Genomic DNA, 18755 nt, shown 5'->3' on the forward strand with positions numbered 1-18755 from the left:
TTCGATGAATGCAATGCTTCTTCAAGATAACTACTGGAAACTTTTCATTCGTTCATCCCATTGTCATCTTGCTCCTCTGATGGTCGGCGGAGGTTGCCAAACACCTTTGCTGGAATGTTCTGCCGCTCGATTGGTACCTTTTTGGTGATATCTTCATCGCCATCATTCCCTTCGATAGCATCATCTTCTTCCTCCTCGTCTTCGTCATCTATATCGATTTCGTCGGGATTTACCACGCGATCATCCTTCGCGGTTCCACCCTGCGTTTCGCCTCTCACGAACATTATGTTGCCGCCGCTCGCACCAACAGCCGCGATTGCTCGTGCCGTCGTTTCAGCTGCCTTTACTTCTAAGGCTCGCATGGCATCCTTGGGCGGTTCGCCTGTCGTTACGGCAGCATTGATCAGTGCCGCCGACATCATGTTAATTTGAGTGTTATAGGTCGCCTGTATCGAGCGCTTGATACGCAGCATTTCTCTCATCGTGTCCTCGTTGCCGTGCCGGATCTCGAACTCTTTCCACGTTTGCCAGAAATCGGCCGTTACACGAGGATCACACATTTGGCTGCAGTGGGCGTAGATTGCGCGTGCGCGGTCGATTTCGCCCAGCTTAGTTTCCATTTCGGCAAAGAGAACACACATTTTGCGTGAATCGGCTTCCGGCAGAACCTCGATTGCCTTTTCGTAGATTTGACGCGTCCGGGGAATACCGTAAATATCGGCTGCCTTCTTCACGTAAAGGTTAAACATCGCGTACATTTCTTCTTCCTTAACGGCCGTCGTAGCGCGCTCGTACACAGCCATCGCATGTCTCGCCAAGCCGTGTTGTTCTTCGAGCTTTGCATACAAAAGGTACAGATTCTTGGCTAGCTCCGGTGGACAACCATCCAGGCATTGCTCGAAAAGATCGCGAGCACGCTCCAGCTTCTGACCACCGTAGCGGTGTAAAAACTTCGTCAAGTAGGTGTTCCAAATGTCGTACACATTCGGCCATTTAAACAGGGCAATGCCCTTTTCGTAGGCTTTGAAAGCTTCCTCGAAGTAATTGTGCTCCTCCAGGAACATACCAAAGTTGATGATGATTTGCGGCGTGCAAATCTTCAGATCGATGATACGATCGTACACTTGCTTGCACGTCTTGAACGTACCAAAGCTCTCTTCCAAATCCGCATACATGGACCACAGCTTGAGCGACTTGTACACACGCATCTGCACCGTTTCCGTGTCGTCGTGGTAGGCCACCTTACGCTTCGGCATGGCGGTCGCTCTCTGCATGATCCGTAGCGCCTCTTCAAACTGCTCTTGACGGATCTCCATTTCGGACCACTCGCACCATACGCTGGCAAGTTCGTCCACTTTAAGATAATCCACTTGGACCGCTTTTTCAAAAACGATCCGGGCATCCGCAAGCTGTTTATTCGCTTCGTAAAACTTTGCAAAAGCAACCCAGAGCGTGTAAAGTTTGCCTACGGCCAGCTTTGGTTGAACTGTGTGAACCGCCTCCGTATAGGTGTTTATGATCTCGTGAGGCTTCCCTTCGTACAGCTCCACACGTTTGTGCCATTCCGCAACATTGTGTGGATTTTGTCGTAGAAGAACACTGTTCAGTAACAGCAAGCGGCGCTCCATGAGATACTCGAATCGAGCCATGCGCAGCTCAACGTCCACTTCGTCATCTTCGGTTGGATTGGGGTTGCGCTCGAGGGCCTCCATCACTTTGCTGAGACTAAGCTCCTCGAACTGCGCGTACGCATCAAACACCTGGCTAAAATCGCGTACCGTCGTTACCGTTTGAATAGCTTCTTCGTAAATATCGCGTGCCCGATCGAACAATCCGCTGCGCACGTAGTATCCTGCGAGTGAATTCCAAAGGTGGCCCAGCTGGTCTGTGTAACGCCGCAGTCCGCCACGAATAATGCCGTCCACGTTGAGCGAGTGCACCTTGTCTGGGTTCTTGGAAATGAGCTCACATAGCTCGTTCCACAATTGGTGATTCGATTTGCCGTGTTTGGAGACAAAATTTTCATTGTCAACTATGCTGGCAAGCTGCTGGGCTGCTTCGTCTAAGTGCCCGATCGATTGCAGGAACTCGACGTACTCTTCGGCGTCTTCCGGACATAGCTTAAGATAGCGACGCCACACGCGCACCGCTGTTTCGGGAATGTCGAAACGTTTCAAAAATTCGAGATAGAGCGGCCATATGCGGTGGTGCTGCGTGATGGGAAGTGCACGTAATGCACGATCGAAGACTTGGCGTGTGCGCGTGATCTTACACTGGGATGTCATAAACGAGCAATAATCCATCCAAATGCGGGGCATCTTGTGCATAAAGACGAGTGCCCGTTCGAACGCGTTGTTAACCTCTTCATACTCACTGTCGGTGATGCATTTTCCCTTCACCTGCTTACGTAGCGTTTTGAGGTAGTTGTACCAAAGTTTGTACGAACCAGGAAGCTCCTTTAGCGCTCGCTCGAACACGGTGTTGATAACGAATCGAGGGGCATTGCGCTTGTGTTCCACATAGCGCATCCAGTGTTTAACGGAGTATGCATTGCGAAGGATCTCCTCTTCGTACGGCAGGTCCTCATCATTCTGCAAAACACGAAAAGACACAACCCAGTGGTGTACATCAGTGGGTGCACATACACGCCAAACCCACGTGCGCATCTTAGAAATCAAACTACTTACGAAAAAGACATCCGCAAGATTCTCTTCCGATGCAATCGGCATACTTTTATGTTTAAGTGCGTCTGCGACTAGTAATCTATGCTTAGTTTTCGTTTAGGCGTGCTTGCGACAGGCATCAAATAGTTCGTAGCCGGTGAACAACAAGAAACATTTTATTGACAGCAGCATGACATTAAATAAGGGTTGCTGCCAGTGTTGCCAGTAAAGCAGAATCGGCAGAAAGGGTAGCTCAACCCTATCCTCACAAAAATAAATAGAATTACAATTTAGTGGTATCCGAACAGTAATTGTACGGGAAATATACCATGGAAGGTACTTTTTGTACAATTTTAGCATACATGTTTTAGTATAACGTTTATTAATTGAAAATTGTTAAACGGAATGGGTGTGAATGTTTCAACAGCAACGATAGAATGCAGTCGGCGTATTTTTGTTTTGTTGCATTAAAATGCAATCTTATTCGGCTACTTGATAAATGATAATATTCTCTACCCCTCCTACCTTTCCCGCGCATCCGCATACAACACATCCCCTTCACACTCACCGCGCATGGTTGACTACTATGTAGCTATTTAAATGCCCCGAAAACACACCCCAACCCCACCAGCCATTCGGTTCTGTACCACAAGATAGAGTGTTGTCAGCAGAGGAGCAGGCGAAAAGAAGTGCAGGCGGATGCAGCGCTTAGGAAAACCATGCTAGAGTGGGTGTCGAGTGAGGTTGTGCAGTTTACGTGCAAGCAAACCACGCAGTTGACGATGGGCTTCAAGTTACGTTTCAAGCCCTCAGCCCATGGGGTGCGATATCGCAGGGCAACGATGCACCCTCGGTGGATAGCAATGTGTCAACAAATGACAGGGTGACCAGAGCGTAGGAAAATGCCGCCCTGACGGAGGCGATGGAAAACAGAACATCGCCGCGGTAGAAATAGCGCACGATGGGTTTCCTTTTCTTTTACAAAAGCGAAAGTGATCAAGCAGATGTTTGAACATGCTGTCGTAGGCGAATCTCTTATCTATCGGTAGCTACAAAACTCAAGAGCAGAGGCTCGAATTTGAATTGCAAAACCGATCGGGGTTGATTAAATAGGGTACAAACAGTGGCAGTGTAGTTATTTTAAGATTACGGATTTGTTATTACGAAGCTAAACAAAACACAAGACAAAAACAGCGCATGCTTCGGGGATTTAAAGTGTTGGATTATGTTATGTTTCACGAAGGACAGTTTAAATTCGCTAACGATGTGCAATGGTGTTTGAAATAGGCGTGGTGCCAATCAACGGATAATTTCAGGACCTCTGTGTGCATGGCAGGTGCATCGCACATAGCTATAATTTGCAACATTGTACGAAGGTTTTTTTTTGCATTGTACTCATTATCAGTTATCTTATTTTCCTGCTATCGAAAACATGAACGTTAAGCAAATGGAACACGCCGCCCCATCGTCTCTTTCTCAGCGCGGTCACAAAGCGTGGCGCGACCGCGAAACACGCGTTCACCGCGCATCGAGCAGCATGTACCGAAAAGCTAGTATATTACCATGGTTGCAGGCAAGCAAGAGGTAGTCACCTGCGATCGGAACGCCTCCGTTCGGGGCGCCATCGTTCGGGGCGCCATCGTTCAGGGCGCCATCGTTCGGGACACTGTGCTTCTCGTGCCGCCATCGCGCTTCACAACACGCTACCGAGCAACGGAGGATGCTGCCGGTGTGTGTCGTAGTAGTGCGAAAGAGATCGGACGAAGCGCTGACCGCGTGGGATGTACGATGGCTCCGATTGGCCAGCGTGCACGTGGTATCGATCAGCAGCGTGCAACCTGCTCGATTTCATGTTCTCCTGGTACTAATTTGCGTTTTTGACGAGCGCTTTTGGCATCGTTGCGACACGGCTTTTGGAAGAAATCAACCGCCGCGATCGTGGTGGTCGACCATGCTGATTCGATTTGATAGCGCACCTTTTTGATGATTATAGCGATTGTTGGTGATGAAAATCGAGTGACCTGTTTTTTTTGGTACCTTGTGTCGTGCAGGGGAAACCCTTCCCTTTTATGTCGCGCCTCATACGGACACCCTAGCCCTTTGCGCAGATAACGCGATAACGCATTGGCGCGGCGCATAGGCAATCAGCTGACCGGTGCCGGCGGTTTCCCTTCGAGCAGTGCCCTTTCGAACGCCGCTCACGGTGGCAGGAGTTTCGCGTCGATGGTGAGAGGAACCGGCAGGGCCCTTTTCCTGCTGCATCTCCGCATTATGTAAACCCAAACGGTGCCGGAGGGAGTCTTAGGGCCTCGGTAATCGCTTTCAAGGTCGCGCCATCGTGAAACAGCAGCAGCTTGCTTATAAAACACCGCTAAAAGCAAACACCGGAATAGGGGCTTCCAAGGGCCAGAGTGGCCCCAAAAGCAGGTCACGCGTGATTTAGGAGGAAGCGAGTGAATTGGCCGTTAGGGCCGTGTGCGCGTGACTTCACGTTCCCGTGCGTGTGATAATGCAAATGGGGCCAAAGTACGGTCAATTTGAGATTTGGACGACACCGGAACCAAAGGGCATGTTGTGAAGGGTCGTGCTTATGCTTGCTCGTAGCTGCACAGCTTAGCGCAACTAGTGGTGTGTGAAAAGCAGTGCTCAAGTGAATCACCGAATGCACTTTGCATTGCAGGGACAGAAAATACTCCGCTCGAATGCAGTGCCAGCAGATGCCCACGAATCCGAATGCGTAGCAGCAAGTGGTGAAAAAGATAAAATGCAAGAAAGCGGCTGCCAGCAGAATCCTCGTCAACTGCAGCAGAACCAGAAGGATAAACCCCCCGATGGAGGCTGGGGATGGATGGTCGTGCTAGCCTACGGAATGGCCAATGTAAGTGAAGGGACCTTTTTTTATCGGAGGAGACACAAACGGCCTCCGTGCAGAGGCGCTCCCCAGTCACACGGTCAGGTTCGGATTGTTTCTTATCAGTACACGCGGGATTTGCATGGGATTTATTTATTTTGGTCTTCTCGCCATTGTCTACCTAACGTGATGCGGTGACGTGCGAACACCGACAGGAAGCGTGCTCGGTAGATAAATATGAAACGCTGAATTCGCTAAAACCTAAACCTTCCGGTGTTACCCCGCAAACCCCCCTTCACCGACACCCGATAGCTGATAGCTGGAAGATGACGTCAGTGTTCCCTTCTGCTCCACACAGATCATGATAATACCGGTGATGCAGAGCTTCGGGCTGATCTTCCGAGACACCTTCCGGGAGATCGACATTTCGGCCACGAAGGCGTCGGTCATCATCAACCTCGCATCGGCCGTTGGGATGGCACTGGGGCTGTTCAATGGCCCTTTGCTGCGGAGGTTCGGCTTCCGGAAGATGGCCGTCACGGGGGGTCTCGTCTTCTCCTTCGGGTTGATGCTGACATCGTCGGCGACATATTTCGGACATTTCATTGTTACCTACAGTATTATAGCGTGTAAGTTGGCCACGATCCCTTTGTTATTCTATCACCTCACTGCTTTACCACCTTTACAGCCCTTGGGATGGGATTCTGCAATTCATCCTTTTCACTTGCGTTGAATACGTACTTCCTGGAGCGCCGTAATAAAGCGGCCGGCATCGCGATGGCAATCACTGGTTTAGGACCGATTCTGCTGCCCCAACTGGTGTCCCTTCTGCTCCGTATGTTTGGAGCACGGTACTGTTTGCTGATCATCGGCGCACTGGCCACACACATCATCGCTGGGGGTCTGCTCCTTCAGCCAGTTCAGTGGCATACCGTGCACGTGCCGGCCCCACCGGAACAGCTGGAAACAGCCGCTTGTGCTCCACCGGTTGAGGTCAAAATCGTTCCGGATGATGAAGACAACAACAACGGTGATGACGAGGAGCTCATGGAGAAACGCAGCTTTATCGATCACGACGTGGACGCGCAGAGCATCTACGGGTTCGAGTTGACTTCGCAGTTGCGCCAACGAGATTCGTTTTCACAATCGCCTTCGAGTGGACACCATGCCATGCAGAGGGCAAAGAGTGAAGGTAAGATATGTGCTCTGCTGCTGCCGCCGGCCGTTTTCAAATCCTGGAGAAGAACAGTAAATGCTAAAGCTCAACTGATTGCAGTTCTCACTCCTGTACAGCGCTGCCCATCGGAGACTCGATCTCTGAAGACTGATTCTCCATCGACGCGGCCACTCCGCTGGTTCCACTCCGGGTCGGCGGAAAGTGTGCATCTAGGAAGTTCGTTGGCCATATGGGACGGCAGTGCGTCTATGCCTGGAGATCAGCCTCCGCCAGACCAGCAACGACGTTCATCCCAGAGGCGGTTTTCCAGCTTTACGAATGTACGCTTTTTTCCGCTGCAAAAGCGCTGGTTCGAAACCTCGGCCGAAACAGTCAACCTCGGTAGCTCGATGAAGATCTTCGACGAACGGCAGACCGGTACGGGTGGTCCACGACGTGGATCCCTTGGTAGTGGAGTCGTGATGAACGGCACGGGAAAACTACCGGCACTAAGCGAAAACCAGGGGCTCACCGATGAGGCCACTCATCTGCCGTCGATTGTGCGGCAACTCGAAAATGCCAAATCCACTCCACCTAGTGTGCCAAATACGTCACCCAGTGGCTCCTCCGAAGGATGTTTCGCAAAAGTGGTCAACTTTTTTGATCTAACGCTGTTGCAAGACAAAATCTATCTCAACATGATGCTCGGCATGTCGATTGCGGTTTTTGCGGAGATTAACTTTTCCCTCCTGACACCGTTCATACTGGGAGATCTTGGCTACAATACAGAGCAAATCGCATCCATCATGTCGACGCTGGCGTTGGCCGATCTGCTTTTCCGGTTTATCAGTCCGTTCGTGGGGGATTACTTCAAGCTCACACCACGCATTATGTACATGATCGCGCTCTGTATGTTGATCGTGACGCGCTTTAGTATCCTGCTTGCTCAAACCTACGACGAAATGATGATGGTAGCGTTCGGGATCGGTGTTGCAAAGGGCGTACGGTCGGTGTACATGAGTCTGGTTATACCGAGCTATATACCACTCAGTCGACTACCCTCCGCTTCTAGCATTCAGATGACTACAAACGGAATCGTCCTGATGACGATAGGGCCGTGCGTAGGAATGCTCCGCGACTGGACGGGGAGCTACTCCAAAAGTATCATTCTCATCAACGGATTTACCATTGTAACGCTGCTGATGTGGAGTGCGGAACTTATCTACGTACGTCGAAGGCACCACCGTAACAAATTAAAGCCTATGCTACGCGAACCGGAAACAACAAAGTCAGTTTCTTGATACTCAACAGGGAGAATTCTTATTGTTTATCGATCGATTCGCTGGTACTGTAAAAATAAAGCCATCATCTACTTTAAGCGTGCAAATAATGCATTACACAAATGGAGTGTTCATAAGGCAAATATTTTTAAAAAAATTACAGTCTTTGTATTTTTTTCTTAACATTTTCCCCCCAGTTCCGTCTAGTCCGTAACGGCAGCGGCAAAGGTTCGCATAGGACGTTCGCAGCTTACACTGAGCAATGTCGATATCAATATTTATCGAATTTCACCGATTGCACTTCTTTCTCGCTATGTTACTCTTGGCAAAACGGCTTGCCGACGAATAGGCATTATCAGCTTGTCTGAAATCTTATGTTACGCTTGAAATATACACGCCACTGCATTGTTTATCCTTGCATAAATGGAATAACAAAACCTCTAAAGTTAGTGACAAATTAAATTACGTTCTATTACTACCTAGGTTTGGTTTGACTACTTTGCATTGAACGGACTCGAGAGAACGCTGCATGTTCTCTACCATTTCGCTGCCAAGAGTGCTCATGCTGCTTTTGTGAGTTTTAAGCTGCCTAAACTAATTAGCTCTCGAGCCGATAATGAAACATGGATTTGTCACTGATTTCCGAATAAAAAATTAACAATTATAGCGTTCTCGCACGTTTTTAGCGAATGTAATGACGTTACATTCTCTCGTTTCAAATACATATTATTTAAAAGTTTGCTCGTTTTCATCACCCGTTAATGTATGCTTATGTAAAAAGGGGTAAAACGCGATATCGTAACAGGGACATTAGAAACACTTAGATTTTTCCCCGACATTTTTATAGGCGTCTTCTCTATACTATTATTGAACGCTGCCTTCTTTTTCTGGTACGATCAACCGCAAAGCTTACTTGGATTAAACAAAACTAATGACTGTACAAACTACGGAGATTAGCTCCTCATCTCCTGTATCGTTGCGTTGCGTTGATTTATGAGTATATATGCACGTGTGTGTGTGTATGCAAGTTTATGAGTATATGTGTGTGTGTATATATGGGGCATCTTTCGCCAATCACATGTTTATGGCGTTTGTGCAACTCTCCTTATTTGAGTATTATTGTTTTAAACATTAGTTTATTAAATTCTATTATTGTTAGTGTCTGTTTTTGTTGTTTCCTTTGATTGACTTTCATAACTAAACGTTTCCCAATTCCCTTTCTAGCTAAATGTCTCTTTATAGTCACGAGTAGTAAGATTAATAAAAAATAATTTTGCAAAAAACGGAAGTAAGAAGAGCAGCTTTCTTGTCGCCGCATGTTGCAGTTGTACTCTCTCTTCCACGCAAAATTTGACTTTTCTACGATTTGACCTAACAGTTAGCCTAACATGGAACGTAAAAATACAAAATCATTCTATTAAAGCTCGTGTGATGCATTTTTTGTTTGTCTCGTGGTTTTGTGGGCACGATTTGTTATTTGCATGCAATCTCATGACGCAGTGTGTCATGGAGGGTTTATAATAGTAAAACAAGATTACTAATGGAATTAGTATTTGAATTATGATGTAAATCGCTGTATGTCTGCAACGTTGCCAACCCTATAAAGGTTTGTAACGACAGGTTTAAGATCTGATTGATCCTAAAACCGTCGCTTTAGCAACTGCTACTATTTCGCTTTACATCATAAAAGATCGGCTGTAACTGTATCTTCCTGGGGATGTTGAAGCAAGCCTTTCTTTTCCTCCGGCGCAGTAGATACGTTCGTGAGCAATGGATGTGCGCTGTTACCGGCAATCGTGGAAGAATCGCTGTGTACATTTACACTGCCGGCATACATCTGTTCGTACACAGGATTTCCGAAATGAACCTGCAATGGAAACCAAATAGGGCATTTGATACGGCTTTGGCATGGACATTGAGATACTTTTCATCCGCATAAGCAGCCTTTCTTACCTTATCGTCTTCATGAACGAAAGCTGGACCTTCGTCAGCATCTCCAAGGTACATTGGATTCGTGATTTCCACATTATCCGTCAGGCGGGCGTGTAGGAAGGGTTGCCCCGAGCGCCGTTTTCTGTAATTGAGAAACATATGTTATGGTGTAATAACTAAATAAACGTAAGGAGCCAAATGCGGACACTCGTTACTTACTTTAACCCGTAGAAAGTACCGCCCAAACCGGCGGCGACTATGAGCATAACAAAAACGATGATCCCAAGCACCGACAGTGTGACGCTGGAACCATTCGGATCAGCGCCCTCAAGTTCACTCAGAGAAATAGCATCGCATCGCTTGCCCGTCCATTCCCCAATGCATATGCACGATGGAATATACGTAACATTGGACGACGAAAATAGATCCAGTTGACATATGGCATTGTTGAAGCAGAAATTATTGCACGGATTACGGTAAGTGACGTAATTTTCGCAGTGTTCTCCAGCGTACTGTGTTGTGCAGTTGCATATGGGTGCTCCGCGAACCTCCAAACAGTGCCCCCCATTATTGCAATAGTGTCTGCTGCACGAGTTCACCGGTGAGTGTTGAGAAGGCTCTACAGTTGTAGGGCGAACTAACGCACAATCTACATAAATGAAAATTTAAGGTTAATAGAATGCATGACGAACGTGTTGAAGAATTGATAAACCTACAGCTGGGCCGTGTTTCTTCGGGAAGTTCGCAAAGATCATGCTCACAATACGGACCGTCGTATCCTTGTCGACACTTGCAGTACGGTCGCTCACCGGGAACACAATCTCCACCATTACGGCACAAATCTGGACAATCCTTAAACTGACACCGTTCACCGTACGTCGTCTCAGGGCAGCTGCATTTCGCTGCCCCTCGCTCTATCGTACACTCGCCTTCATTCTCGCAGAATTCCGTGCATACGTTCCTTTCACAGTTTCGTCCAACGAAACCTTCTGCACATAAGCACTGGCTGGTTGCCTTAAGACACACTCCTCCGTTTTCGCAGTGCAGATTCGCACAATGTTGACATTGTTCCCCTGTATAACCTTCAGGACAGGTGCAGCTGAGCGTATCACCATCCCGGGCAATCGTACAGTTACCGCCGTTGTGACAATATTGCTGGCATTTAGAGGTCGAAATGTCACACCGCTTGCCCGTCCACTGAGGCAAACAGCTACACTTTGGTTCGTTGTTAACGATTTCACAGAACCCTTTGTTTTTGCAGTACCCCGAACATATGTAATGGTCACAGAATTTGCCATCATAGTTCGTAGAACATTGGCACCTTTGTTGACCATTCGGATCGATCATGCAAGAACCTTGTTTACAGTGCAGCTTGCATTCGGCCATCTGGGGATTCATTTCTAGGCACTCTCGTACCTCGCCATGATCGTCCAAGACAACCCGCGGATGGGAATCAGGGCAAACGCAACTGCGCCTCAGGCGATTTTCAGTGGAAAGCAGACATATGGTAGATTCATGGCATGGATACGCAATACAAGGATTAGGTACTACAATGTTAAAAAGAAAAAATAATTATTTTTTGCAAAAGTACTGGTAACATAGAAAACTTACCACTACGATCGTGCTTCAATGGATGAATGAAATGAACATCAGAAGATCGATATCCACCAGATCCGTTGGGTCCGCGCGCTTCCTCGTTCATGTATGTGCCATTGTCTCGACCGTACTTGTTCAGCTTAAGAATATTCTGATTATACAGAATGACATACACGCTGTCTTCGAATACGTCCAGCAATTTCGGCTTAGAGTAATCGTGTAGTTCAGCAATTACGTGACGATCTCCTCCGGTCAGCAAAAGGCACGTTTCGATAGTAGATTTCCTGTAGTCCGCCCAGTATAACCGCTTCGTGGTGGTATCGACTGCCAACCCGGATGCCCATTCTATGTTGGTGTGCACGAGTTTCTGCTTGCCACGCCCATCCATTCCCGAGCTAATGATCGTTTCCATGATCGACCAAACCATTATGGCGTTGACAGGATCAACGACCAGACCGATTGGATGTTTTCCGGTTGGCGCAAGCGTGGTATGATTGGTTCCATTGTAGCTCATGACGAAGATGTTACTGCGTTTTTTATTTATCACATACAGTCGCTCCGTCAGCCAATCGCACGCTATGGCGATGGGAACGATATCCTCGCTCTTGAGCACTACGGAGGAGTGTTTGCCGTCGAGCGTCTTGATGTGATCGTAAGAATGGGCTGCGGACGCCGGAAGTTGGCGGCGTACTTCCTTCTTAACATTCATCGCACTCTGAGAGTAATCGCCATCTTTAACGGTTGTATCCATAAGAATTTTGTTGATGCTCGTGTCGAAGCTATCTATCCAGAAAAGCGTGATATTATGACGGGTAATCGCGAAATCGAACCGATCAATCTTTAACGAAGAGGTCTGCAAATAGCCCATTACTGGTGTGTCGATGTAAAGACTACGGAAATCAGATTCCGATGCTACCAACAAAATTCCCTGCTCCTCAACGGCCACGCAGGTTGCATTGCGACCAGAGCCTCCTTTCGCATATCCTTCTACGCAACGGCAGTTGTAGTGGCCTTTCTTTTCCACGCATATTTGGCTGCACGCTCCGAACCCACAACCCGTTTTAATGCAACCGATTTCGTCAGATTCGTCCAGGCAGTGTGGCGTTTGATCGCATCGTAGTGCACTGTCGATGCACTTCGAATCGCTGCTGCATCGGAAGGAGTTTGGTGGGCACTTTTGGCAGAGGGCACTCTTTTCGTCGGTGTTGTCTCCGCAATCGTCCTTGTTGTCGCAAAGCAGGCTCTTGCGAATGCAGTTACCATTGGCGCAATGGAACGCGCGTTTGTTGCACCCATGCTCCGTGCAGTATGCATTCATCTCGTCCGAATTATCGAGACAATCGTCTATTCCGTCGCATACCCAGCTCTTGAGAATGCATTTTCCGTTGTTGCACCGGTACTCGTCTTCGTGGCAGTCGCAGCCTTGTTCATCAGATTCGTCTATGCAGTCATTGTCACCATCGCATCTGAATTTGCTGAAAACATACGCAACGCCGTGTAATAAGAGGGTTAACAATGTCAACAATAAATCGAAGCTTTATGATACTTACTGGCTAATGCAGGCTGGATGATTTTTGCATTTAAACTGATTTTCGCCACAAGTTACGTTACAATTCTCTTCGTCACTGTGGTCGGCACAATTGAACTCGTTGTCGCACCTTCGAATTCCCCGAATACAATGCCCATCGCGACAGCGGAATTCTGATTCGGAACAGTTTCTCAATTCACAGTTCATTTCGTCAGAGTTATCACCACAATCGTTTTCAAAATCACAACGCCACCTTCCAGGAATGCATTTTGAGTTATTGCATCGGAAGCTGTATGGTTCGCATGTGATTGCTTCCGGTTTCTGACAATTTTCCATTTCATCTTCCCCGTTTACACAGTCCTTCTCGTCATCGCAGAGCCACGTTTTAGGTATACAACGACCCTCGCTGCAGCGAAATTCATGTTCCGGACAGGTAGTCGCGGGCCCGCAAACTTGTTCATCAGATCCATCGTGGCAATCGGGCACGTTATCACACACCCAAGTGCGATCAATGCACTTGCCTCCATTCGCGCACCGGAACTGGGTAGAGGTACAATTTTTCGGTTCACAATGCTGCTCGTCTTCACCGTTTGGACAGTCAATCACTTCGTCGCAGCGACGTGTTCTTTCAATGCAGAATCCACTGGAGTTTTTCGCTACCGAAGGACCACATTTGAAGAATGAACTAAAGCACTCGAATGTATTGCAATCGCGTTCATCCGAATGATCGCCGCATTGTTCCACGCCGTCACAGATCTGGCTCGGATTTATGCAACGCTTGTTGAGACACTGGAACTGACCAGCTTCACAGTTGAACGTAGGACAATCCGACGGCTCATCGCTACCATCCCCACAGTCGTCATGCTTGTCACAGCGCCAGTAGAACGGAATGCACTTGAACGTCCCATGGCACTGGAAATGCGCAGCTGAACAGTTTGCCTCACAGCTCTTCCCGTCAGCAGCCAGTACGAAGTTATCAGGACACAGGCAACGGTACCCGGCTGGCTCTGGAGAAAGCACACAAAGCGTTTGACAACCTGCCGTGTCGCAAGGATTTACAGCTGGCTGTATCTGTCTGTAGGGATGATAGATCCTAATGTCCATCGGGCGGTGTATCGTACTGATAAGCGTCCCGCATGCATCTCCACGATACTTATGGCAGTATTCGATTGATTTTGAGTCTAAATCTGACCAATAGATGCGGTCTTCCCACACGGCAATGGCAAACACATGATGCAAGTTAAGCAACGGTTGCCGCGTTCTCGTAAGCAACACCCGCACGTTTTGCCCGTCCAGGTCACTTACGGCTATATAGTCCTCTCGGGCATCACCCCAGAACAGTTGGTTCGTTTCGAAGCTGATCGTCAGTGCGTTTGGCCAGCCCAGTTGGTCCTTGATCAAAATAGTCTGATTGCTTCCGTCCATCCCAGCCCGGCCAATGTGCGGTCGGTCTCCCCAATCAGTCCAGTACATATTCCCCCGAAAAGGATCGAGAGCGATTGCGCGCGGTTTTTGCAGCTCCTTGCTAATTAGCACTCGTCGGTACCGTCCATCTAGCTTGGACACCTCGATGGTATCGAGCCCTTTATCGCACCAGTATAAATTCCTGCCCACCCAGTCGACCGCTAAACCTTCGGGGGTTTTCAAATTTGTCCTGTGCACTACTTCAACGGTGCGATTCACCTCACCGGAAGCTTCTGATTCGCACATCCTCTTGACCGTGGTAACTGTGCTCGTTACATCCGACCAGTAGTAACACTTTTCCAACCAATCAAAGTCAAGTGTTATGGCATTGGTTAGATTATGCGCTAGAATCGTCATTCCTCCGCTCAGGTCTACCTCTCGCAGGTAGTATCTGTTGGAAAATATGAGCTTTGGTGCGTTGATTTGTTCTCCATCTGCTCGACAGGTGTCATTGTCACGTAATACGAATCCCTTCACGCACGAGCAATGATATGAACCGTGTGTGTTCATACATGTTTGGCTGCAAGGGCGCGGTTGTTGCTCGGTACACTCATCAACATCCACGCATAAGTGCTTGTCGTTGGCATTTACGCGAAAACCCTTCTTACACACGCATTCGTAGCCAACGGGACGGTCTTCGCATTTGTGCGCGCAAAGATTCGGTATTATTTCACACTCGTTGATGTGGCAGGATTTTTCGTCACTCCAGTCTCCGCAGTCGTTTGCTCCATCACATAACATGCTGCTCGTAATGCAGGCGCCACCTTCACACCGGAAGTGTTCCGGCCCAGCGCATATGAGAGTCGTGTTCCGACACAAACGTATGTCCTCATCCGAGCCATCGTCGCAATCGTTGTCTACGTTACATGTAAGGTTTCGATCGATACACTTTCCGTTACTGCAGCGGAACTGATCGTGCTCACGACACCCCAGTTCATCCACTGCACCAACATCATCGTCATCATATCCATCGTGATCTAGCTTGCAATAAAGCGGTTCGTCCGATCCATCCACACAGTCCTGTTCGCCATCGCAGACATGTAGCAGGCTGATACACTCGCCGTTCTTACATGTAAATGAGGTCTTATCGCAAACGGTCGGTACTATCTCATCACATCCCATTTCGTCGTCCTGTGTTGCCCCGCAATCGACATCACCGTCACAGACCCACATCACAGAAATGCAACGGTTTGTTGTCGGACACTGGAATTCCGTTTCGGGGCAGTCTCGTCGCGCACAGTGCTCGCCTTCATCCGAACCATCGGCGCAATCGGGATGGCCATCACACTGCCAACTGTTCGAGATGCACTCCGAAGTGTTTGTACACTTGAATTGGTTTGGTTTGCAGTGCTTCACGCATGCAATCTCGTCTGAGCTCAAACCTCCCTCGATAGCGTCCGTGCAATCATCCTCGTCATCGCAACGCCACGACTGCGGTATGCAACGACCGTTTGCGCATAGAAACTTTTCCTGCGGGCAAGTCGGAATGGCCGTGGGACAATCTTTTTCGTCTGAGTTATCCCAGCAATCGTTTTCGCCATCGCATTGCCATGTCGGCAGGTAACAAGCGGTCGTATTAGGGCATTTGATGAATCCGGCCAGACAGTTACGGATCACCGGACAATCAAGCTCGTCTGACACATCTTTGCAGTCGGGTTCGTAGTCGCACCGCATTGACTTAATGATGCACTGTCCGTCGCTTGCACAACGGAAGTGTGTGGCGTTGTTGCAACTGCATCCTATCTCGTCACTTCCATCCCCACAGTTCTGAACATGATTGCATTGTTGGCTCTGCGGAATGCAGCGTGCGTTATTGCATCGGAAAAATCCTGAGGGACAAGGTCTGTGGGAGCAGAACGTTACCATCTCATCGGAACCATCCAGGCAATGTTTGATAGAATCGCACGTCAGATGAAATGGTATACAGTTCCCGTTTGTGCAGCTAAACTCCGAGGACGAGCAGTTACTGACCGATTTCGGAATACACCGCTGGCCATCAGAGGCCAAAACGCCTTGTGTGCATTGGCACTTAACCTTACCATACGCATCGGTAAGACATTTGTCCTCGCATAATCCATTCAGCACTGAGCATGGATCGGCGGCGCACTTCTTATCAGTTTTTTGAACCGCTACAATGCCCATTGGTTGGGAAATGTCGCGCCGAAGCAATACAACATCGCTACCGGAGTATTTATCAGCCCGAATGACAGCGTGAATGGTGAGATCAGTCCAAAAGAGCAGATCCCCAAATACAGCCAGTGCGAAAGGGTGTTTGGGGGCAGAATGTGCCAACACCACACGATGCTTTCCGTCATAGTCCGTTCGTTCGATCTTATCTAGCAGCGCGTCGGCCCAGTACAGTTTGCGTGCTTGATAGTCTAACGTGAGCGCGTTAGGCATCTGAATGTCATTCGTGATGATACTTTCTAAACCATAACCCGAAGGATATGCACGTTGAATTGACGCGCCGTGCAGGTTTCTATTCGTCCAGTATACCATTGCAAGACACGGTTCAACGGCAATTCCACGTGGCTTATCCGTTGCATGCAGTTTTATCACATCTTGCACTAGCGCTGCATTCGCTACTGGATCGGAAAGGGACACATTATTTAGATCCAGTGAACGGATAGCAGCTTCGTTGTTTGATGTCCAGAAAAGAACCCGGGTTTGTGGATTAAAAGCTAGTCCTTCCACCGTAAGTTGCTTCGTGACGATGCGTTGATGTTTTGTGCCATTGAAATGCACGCAGTTGATAGTACTGTGATCGATGTCGGAGTAAAAAATTAGCTCTTGCTCATAATCGTAGCTTAATGCAATCGTGTTTTTCAAATACGTAGAATTTTTTATCTCCGATATCGGGCCGTTAATGTTACTCGCATCGGTCATGTGTATGCTCTCAATTGCCGTTTGTCGCGAATAAAGTAAAAAGTTTTCATACGGCTCGCAGGTCTTTAAATCCGTGGATGAAATTTTCCCATGCGAACATGCACATATCGGATGTGTGCCGTTGTATAGACACAGCTCTTTGCAACCTCCGTTTGCTACACCACAAGCGTTAGTTTTACTCTGCTTGCGGCTTGAAAATATTTTGATATCTTTTAGCGATGATTCTTCTAAAGATTCCACGACTCTTCTGTAGTTGAAAATGTTATCAATATCAGCTGCGTTTATATTACCACGTGAGTCTGACCAGAAGATGGTTTTACCAAACAAATCGAGTGATTTCGGATTGTATAACGTGCCGTTTAGAAGCAAACGTTTCATGTTGCCATCGTAGTCCACCTTCCAGATCGTATCTGTTAACATCTCGCACCAATATACCACCTGATTATCGGGATCCAAGGCAAGATCACTGATTCCCGAAGAATGATTTACTACTATGAAGTTACTGGATCCATCTAGTCCCATTCGGCCAATCATACCTCGGTTGGCATAGAAGAGATAGCCCTGCCACGGATCTATGGCCAACAGCATCGGACTTTCCACATCTGATCGGACAACGTATCGCAGACTCCCGTTCAGCCGTGCCACCTCAATCAAATTACGCTTCTGATCTGTCCAGTAGATATTTTCCGCCACCCAGTCTATCGCAATACCGCCCAGCCAATCGATGGCGCTGCTAGCATCGATAACCTGTTCAAAGTAGCTGATGATTGTTTCTCGACCACTTCCATCCCGTTTAATACGCGTAATCGATCCTCTATCGGTGTCGGCAATATACACATAATCTGCAGCCACGTGAAAGTCGATACTCGTTGCTAAAGATATTTGCTGTAGCGGTCCAAACGTATCGCGCTCTCGTAGATTTGATTTAACAACATCATCCGATCGGGAGAGTGCAATACCTTTAAGTTGATGACCGATTGAATACACCAACACGTCATCCAATCCGATGCATCGAGCAGCGTTATGTGGATCGCTTGTATATCCAATTGCACAGCGACATACATGGCTTTGGGCTGACACAGGAATGCAGAGATGTTCGCAACCGGTTGAGCTCGATCCATCTGTTTGCTTTTGGCATGAGTTCGTACCGTTTTGTGCTTCAGGATGGTACATTCGAATAGCATTGATACCACTCGTATTGTTCCTTACTGATACTGCGTTTTGACAAAGATCCTTGTTACATCGCATTATGCGACCCTCGTGATTATCGTCATATAAGATAGAATCGCGATAGATCGTTATTGTACTGATCGGGTGGTTATCCTGATGAGATGATAGTACTTGAATAATCTACAAGAGATGTGTGAACGAAACAAAAATCAAATTTAAGATCAAGACT

The 18755-nt window shown here is 48.0% G+C and overlaps 3 protein-coding genes across 3 annotated transcripts in view; 1 reads left to right on the top strand and 2 right to left on the bottom strand.

Moving 5' to 3' along the window:
• Nucleotides 1-44: 44 nt before the first annotated feature.
• Nucleotides 45-2729, bottom strand: LOC128720330 (pre-mRNA-splicing factor syf1 homolog). The gene is made up of 2 exons (XM_053813996.1): nucleotides 2688-2729; nucleotides 45-2591 (listed from the first exon to the last, which is right to left on the bottom strand). The coding sequence occupies exons 1-2, from the start codon at nucleotides 2727-2729 to the stop codon at nucleotides 45-47; spliced, it is 2589 nt and encodes an 862-aa protein (XP_053669971.1).
• A 2698-nt stretch (nucleotides 2730-5427) lies between these two features.
• Nucleotides 5428-8124, top strand: LOC128730227 (uncharacterized). The gene is made up of 4 exons (XM_053823261.1): nucleotides 5428-5541; nucleotides 5873-6143; nucleotides 6203-6706; nucleotides 6791-8124. Exons 1-4 carry the CDS (start codon nucleotides 5428-5430, stop codon nucleotides 7969-7971), a joined length of 2070 nt encoding a protein of 689 aa, XP_053679236.1. The 3' UTR covers nucleotides 7972-8124.
• Nucleotides 8125-9541: 1417 nt separating this feature from the next.
• The window catches only part of LOC128730228 (low-density lipoprotein receptor-related protein 1), a 63428-nt gene continuing 54214 nt past the window's right edge, over nucleotides 9542-18755 (bottom strand). Inside the window, exons 9-14 of the mRNA XM_053823262.1 lie at nucleotides 13029-18706; nucleotides 11494-12953; nucleotides 10599-11429; nucleotides 10102-10531; nucleotides 9904-10024; nucleotides 9542-9817 (exon numbers count right to left, since the gene is read on the bottom strand). Of these exons, the coding sequence (XP_053679237.1) occupies nucleotides 9632-9817; nucleotides 9904-10024; nucleotides 10102-10531; nucleotides 10599-11429; nucleotides 11494-12953; nucleotides 13029-18706 (8706 nt within the window). The 3' untranslated portion in view covers nucleotides 9542-9631. The remainder of the gene's footprint in view (nucleotides 9818-9903; nucleotides 10025-10101; nucleotides 10532-10598; nucleotides 11430-11493; nucleotides 12954-13028; nucleotides 18707-18755) is intronic.

This window comes from Anopheles nili, chromosome 2, assembly GCF_943737925.1.
Source record: "Anopheles nili chromosome 2, idAnoNiliSN_F5_01, whole genome shotgun sequence".
Lineage (NCBI taxonomy): Eukaryota > Metazoa > Arthropoda > Insecta > Diptera > Culicidae > Anopheles > Anopheles nili.

Excerpts from the sequence above, each read along its gene's own strand:
- LOC128730227 (XM_053823261.1), top strand. The coding sequence starts at position 5,428 with ATGCAAGAAAGCGGCTGCCAGCAGAATCCTCGTCAACTGCAGCAGAAC. Across the intron at positions 6,144-6,202 it reads TACCTACAGTATTATAGCGT|CCCTTGGGATGGGATTCTGC; the intron begins GTAAGTTGGCCA and ends CCACCTTTACAG. Across the intron at positions 6,707-6,790 it reads GCAGAGGGCAAAGAGTGAAG|TTCTCACTCCTGTACAGCGC; the intron begins GTAAGATATGTG and ends AACTGATTGCAG.
- LOC128720330 (XM_053813996.1), bottom strand. The coding sequence starts at position 2,729 with ATGCCGATTGCATCGGAAGAGAATCTTGCGGATGTCTTTTTC. Across the intron at positions 2,592-2,687 it reads ATCTTGCGGATGTCTTTTTC|AATGATGAGGACCTGCCGTA; the intron begins GTAAGTAGTTTG and ends CGTGTTTTGCAG.